At 50.7% G+C, this 5,665-nt stretch overlaps 1 protein-coding gene across 1 annotated transcript; it reads right to left on the bottom strand.

Moving 5' to 3' along the window:
• Positions 1-3,991: 3,991 nt before the first annotated feature.
• SOX2 (SRY-box transcription factor 2) lies at positions 3,992-4,939 on the bottom strand. The gene has a single exon (XM_009488202.2). The coding sequence runs from the start codon at positions 4,937-4,939 to the stop codon at positions 3,992-3,994; it is 948 nt and encodes a 315-aa protein (XP_009486477.2).
• Positions 4,940-5,665: the final 726 nt, after the last annotated feature.

The following is a 5,665-nucleotide window of genomic DNA, read 5'->3' as shown; positions in this document are numbered from 1 at the left end:
CGGGCTGGAGCGGGGGCTGCGAGGCAGAGCCGCTCCCCACGTCCCCCACCGCAAGAAGCTGTCGGTTGCAGAAATAAGTACAGCTATTACAACCAAATCTACTAACAGTCTAAATAATTAATTGAACCATTGCTCTTTGACCCTTGGAAAGTCCAGTAGGGACCCGTTTGTAGTAATAATACCCCCGAATGAGCCCTTGTCAAATATTCATTTAGTGGTTAATGTGAGCGATTTCCCCCTGGGACAGTCTGTAATACCAGCTTCCCAGCTTTGGCAAGAAACCCTGCTAATCTACCTCTCCAGTTCCGCAAAATATTTTAACACCCCAGTCCTTAAAAAGCCGTAAAAAAAAAAAAAAAAAAAAAAAAGAAGTCACAGGGGAAACTATAATCTTATCCTTGGGTTGGTTTCGGCTCGGGAGAAGGTTAGCGAAACATTACACTGGGGCTCTTGGCCCGAGCATCACCCTGGCTGTAAAGCACACAACAATTCACCAGAGGGGAAACACGGAGAGCCCAAAAGGTCTTCAATGACCAAAATAAAAACATATCCACGAGCTCTGCTCCACGTTTCAGCTGCCATAAACGAAAGCCCAGGGTAACGGCTTAGGTGTAAATGGGGTTATTGAACGTGTTGAATTTAAAATTAGCAGTGGACAATGGCGTTCCTCCAAGTAACACTTGAAAAATCAAATCGTTCAGCTGTACGTGTAAAATGCTTTGGGTTATCCTCTCTAAACGGATAAATGGATGGATGGATGGACGGATGGATGGATGTAAGGAATCTGTCCAAGGGAGATCGGGTTTCAACCACATATATTCCACATCGTACTCCGAAATCTAAGCTTAAACAAATTGCCCATATAAAAAGTTGCTGAATTCACTAAGCCTGAGTATGTGGCTTAGTGCCTTTTGTTTAATGGTATTAGCTCGCCTTCTCTATGCGAATTGTAAAAGGACCAACATTGCCAACTACCCCCCTCGAATATTTTAGTTAGCACTTCAAAAAGGGGCCAGGTTTTATTGCTGTTAATTGGCTAAGATTCGCTTTTAAAAAAAAAATGGAATCGCGATATCGATTGGGCTTTTATTCCTGGTTCTCCTTTCTCAGCGAGGCGAGCGGGAGCGGGGATGTGGGCTCGTTACCACGTGAATAATCCCCAGACGCATTGCAAACGCTCACAGCTCTGAAAAAAAAAGAATGTTTTACTCGTTGCATTAACGTAAAAGAAATAGAAAAGGTTGGGAATCTGCGAGAAATGCTGTGCTGCCCAAGTACCACGACGGTGCAGAAATGAAAGGGACAAAGGGAGCTAAACTACAAACCCAGGCAGTGAGCGAAACTCCACATCTCCCAGTCTGGCAGTGTTAGTTTTCATCTGGACACCAGGCTTCAGGGATGGAGGCCAGAACTGAGCCTGGGAAACAGCACTACCAAATAAAAGCCACAACCAGGCAGGTAACTTTTTTTTTTTTCCCCCTAGTTTCGGGGTTTTTTTCTTCCCCCCGCCTTCTTCCTCCCCGAGCTAAAGCGAGATCCAGTGACCGACAAGACATACTAGAGAGAAAGGCTGAGCAGCGCTTGCCCCCATGCCGGAGTGCCCACCTTGTGCCTTGCCCACGCCAACCACCGCATCCTGTCCTTGCCATGCACAACACGCCGTTAGCAGAAGACACGACCAGCTTGCAAACACAGTACCCCCAATTTCCTATCCAGCCCCCCCTTTCCACCCCCCCCCCCAATTATTATTATTATTTGCATCTCCCTCAGGCGCCTTTCCCTAGGGAAGCCGCAGCCGCCTCAGCAGCACCAAATACACGTCGGGGCTTCGAGGGCCGAAGGCGGGCGGGCGCCGCGGCTGCCCAGCTCCGCTGCCCGCCGGCCCTGCCCGGCCCTGCCCGGGGCCCGAGGGGCCCTGGCGCGGCCGGAGCGCGGAGCAGCGCGGAGCAGCGCGGAGCAGCGCGGAGCCGCCTCCTCGGCAGCCGCCGGGGCAGCTCTGCGAAGTCAAACTCTACCTGGCAGGGACGGCGGATCTCTCTCTCTCTCCCCTCCTATCTGGCGGACGCCACCGCTTCTCTTTGGGGCTTGTGACCGGCCGCGGAGTGTCCGAAGCGGGCCTTACACCGCGCTGGCGATTTAAGAAATAGGATTCAAGAAAGAGCCGTGATAAAGCGCGAAAGTCTCTGGCATTCGACAGTTTTTGTTTGTTTGTTCGCTTTTTGTTGTTTCTTACCTTTGCCCGGCCAAGCCCACGCCCGCCCCCACCTCTCACCTCCTCCTGCGCTGCCCAGGAGCCGGGAGAGGAAAAGTTTGGGAAGTGCCGAACAAAGGGAGCGGGGAGCGCTCGGCCCCTGCCCGCGCCGCAGCCGCAGCCGCCAGGCCGGCAGCCCGGCAGCCTCGGGGCTCCCAGCCGCGGAGAGCCGGCCCCGCTCCCGCATCCCCCGAGGGAGGGGGCACGGCCGGGGGCACAGGGAGGTAAAGGATCTGTAGGTGCAAACAAGGCGCCCGCCCGCGGCCGCCCCGGCCGGGCTCCCGCTCCCGCTCCCGCGCCCCGCCAGCCCCCGGCGCGGCCCCGCCGGCGGCAACAAGTGGTCAACAGCGGCCAGGTCCGAGCCCCCGCACCCCCCCGCACCCCGCGTCCTCGGGAGGGAAGGGAATTGGGAAACGGGCCTCTCAGCCCGCGCTCCCGTCCCCCCGAAGGAGGCGCAGGCAGTCGCTCCGTTAAAGCTACCGTCCTTGCTCGCTCGCTCTCCGTACGGATAAAAATATTCATGCGTTACATATATTGCTGCATTATTTATCGTACTCGGCTGGCTACGATGACACCTTCTACTGCATGAATTATTGAAAAAACATCTTGCGTTACAAAAATAAATCCAAGACTCAAGCGGAACTTCAGTGTCCATATGTCAAAAATTTATTTATCTCAAACTGTGCATAATGGAGTAAAAACTTAACTTGAATATGTACCTGTTATAAGGATGGTATTAGTTCAAATATATACATGGACTGTCGGCAGACTGATTGCAAATAATACAGAGCCGAATCTTTAAAATACAACTACGGAAAATGAGGAAAAAAAAAAAAAAGAACTTAAAATATCATCACAATAAATTTACAGAAATATTACAAACCATAAGAAAATATTTCAAACACAGTAATTTCAGGTTGGTATTTTCTCTCTCTCTCTTTTTTTTTTTTTTTTTTTTCCTTTTCTTTGAACAGGATGAAGTCTGGAAACAAAAAGTTATTATAAATTAACAAACGGCGTGTGAACCTGCATGGCAATTTTTGCTTTTTAACAAGAAGTAAAAAAAAAAAAAAAATAAAAATTTAGTACAATCTAAACGTTTGCCCTTTTACAGCAAACCAAGCCCATGGTTCGCCAGTACTCATCCTACCTTTTTTGTCTTTTGTACAATTTCTAAAACAATTTAAATGTCCAAATGCTGTAAAATAATTTCCTCTCCTCTCACAGCTGCTAATAAATTCAGGTGCCAAAGCCACAATGCTCCAAGTAGACTCTATTTTTAAAAAATAATTGGCAAATTCGCGAGTTTGTGGGTTTTTTTTTTTTTCCTTCTCTCTATATTACCAATGGGCATTCTGATTGCCATGTTTCTTTTGATAAATACTGTACAAAAGTTGCCTGCAAATATTAAAACATTTTCCTCTTCGCTCTTTGAGTCTAGCTCTAAATATTATTGGTAAAGACTTTTGCAAACTTTCTGCAAAGTTCCTACCGTTTTCACTAGAACTTTTTAAAAGTTTTGTGTAGTTGCTTCCCCTCCGAGATCTATACAAGTTCCTTGTCGGTTTAATTTCTGCCCCCCCTCCCGCCTCCCCCGCCGCCCCGAGTTTTCTCTGTACAAAAATAGTCCAAAAAAAAAAAAAAAGTCCAGAATTTCTAATAAAAGTTTTTTTTCTTGTTTGTTTGTTTTGTTTAGTTTTCCTTCCCCCCCCCTCCCCCCCGCCCCCCGGCCCCTTTGTCTTACATATGTGATAGAGGGAGTGTGCCATTAATGGCTGTGCCAGGAACAGGTGCACTCTGGTAGTGTTGGGACATATGAAGTCTGCTTGGGGCAGCTGGTTCTGGTACTTCAGCACCTGGTAGATACATGCTGATCATGTCCCGAAGGTCCCCAGCTTGGCAAGGAGCCCTTGAATGAGACGAGGAAGTGACTACGGGGGGACTGGAGCTGGATTCCGTCTTGACCACCGAGCCCATGGAGCCCAGGGCCATGCCCGGGGTCCCTTGCTGGGAGTAAGACATGCTGTAGGTAGGCGATCCGTTCATGTAAGTCTGCGAGCTGGTCATGGAGTTGTACTGCAGGGCGCTCACGTCGTAGCGGTGCATGGGCTGCATCTGCGCCGCGTTGTGCGCGTTCAAGCCCGGGTGCTGCGGGTAGCCGAGCTGCTCTTGCATCATCCCATAGCCTCCGTTGGTCCAGCCGTTCATGTGCGCGTAACTGTCCATCCTCTGGTTCACCCCAGCTCCCAAGGTGGCCCCAACCCCTACCCCAGTCGTCATGGTATTGGTGCCCGGCGCCAGTAAGCCCCCTGGCAACGTGTACTTATCCTTCTTCATGAGGGTCTTGGTTTTCCTCCGGGGTCGGTATTTATAATCCGGGTGCTCCTTCATGTGCAGAGCTCTGAGCCGCTTGGCTTCGTCAATGAAGGGTCTCTTTTCCGCCTCGGATAAAAGTTTCCACTCCGCCCCGAGCCGCTTGCTGATCTCGGAGTTGTGCATCTTCGGGTTCTCCTGGGCCATTTTCCGCCGCTGGCCGCGGGACCACACCATGAACGCGTTCATCGGGCGCTTGACCCGGTCCGGGCTGTTCTTCTGGTTGTTGGCGGCCGAGTTGGAGTTGCCTGTGCCTCCCCCCGAAGTTTGCTGGGGGGCGGGAGGCTTCAGCTCGGTTTCCATCATGTTGTACATTCAAACTACTTTTGCCTGGAACCAGCCTTGAGCAGAGAAGCGAGGAGCAGCCGCAGCGAAGTCGCAAGCCGGACTTTTTTTTTTTTTTTTTTTTTCCTAGGGAGGGGTAGGAAAGGGGGGAGGGGGACTCCCCAAAACCACACTTGGATCAAGATCAGGATCTTCCTCTTCGCTGATGGATTAATAATGCTAATAACTGCTATTATTACCGCCGGAGCCTCGATTTTAAAAAACTTCTTCCTCCTTTTTCCCTTTTCTCTGCCTGCCGCGGTCGCTCTCTCTCTCTCCACCTCAGTCTTAAAGAGCCAGCAAACTACTTTACCCCCTTTTGCAAACACACACACTCTCTCTCTCTGCCTTGACAACTCCTGATACTTTTTTGAACAAGTTAATAGACAACCATCCATGTGATGGGGGCTTGTCAGGGAATAAATGTGTTCGCCCCGGCCAATCAGCGCGCGGCGGCTCCGCCACTGAGGACAAGTCTCTACCCCTGGTTTTGCATGAAACGGGGCGGGGGCTGGGAGCCGCCGGGACGGCTCGGCGGGGGAGGCGGGCCCGGGGGCGGCCCAGGCAGCCACTGGGAAGCCTTTGTATCCCCCCTTCCAGCAACAGGTCACACACGCCTTTTGGAGGAAGTGGATAAACAGCATTGTTGCTACGTGGGGTGTTTTTTCGGGTGTTTTTTGTTGTGTGTGGTTTTGTTGTTTGGTTTTTTTTTTTTTT

The sequence above is a fragment of the Pelecanus crispus genome, chromosome 9 (assembly GCF_030463565.1).
Source record: "Pelecanus crispus isolate bPelCri1 chromosome 9, bPelCri1.pri, whole genome shotgun sequence".
NCBI lineage: Eukaryota > Metazoa > Chordata > Aves > Pelecaniformes > Pelecanidae > Pelecanus > Pelecanus crispus.
This window is presented reverse-complemented; position numbering and strand designations above follow the sequence as displayed.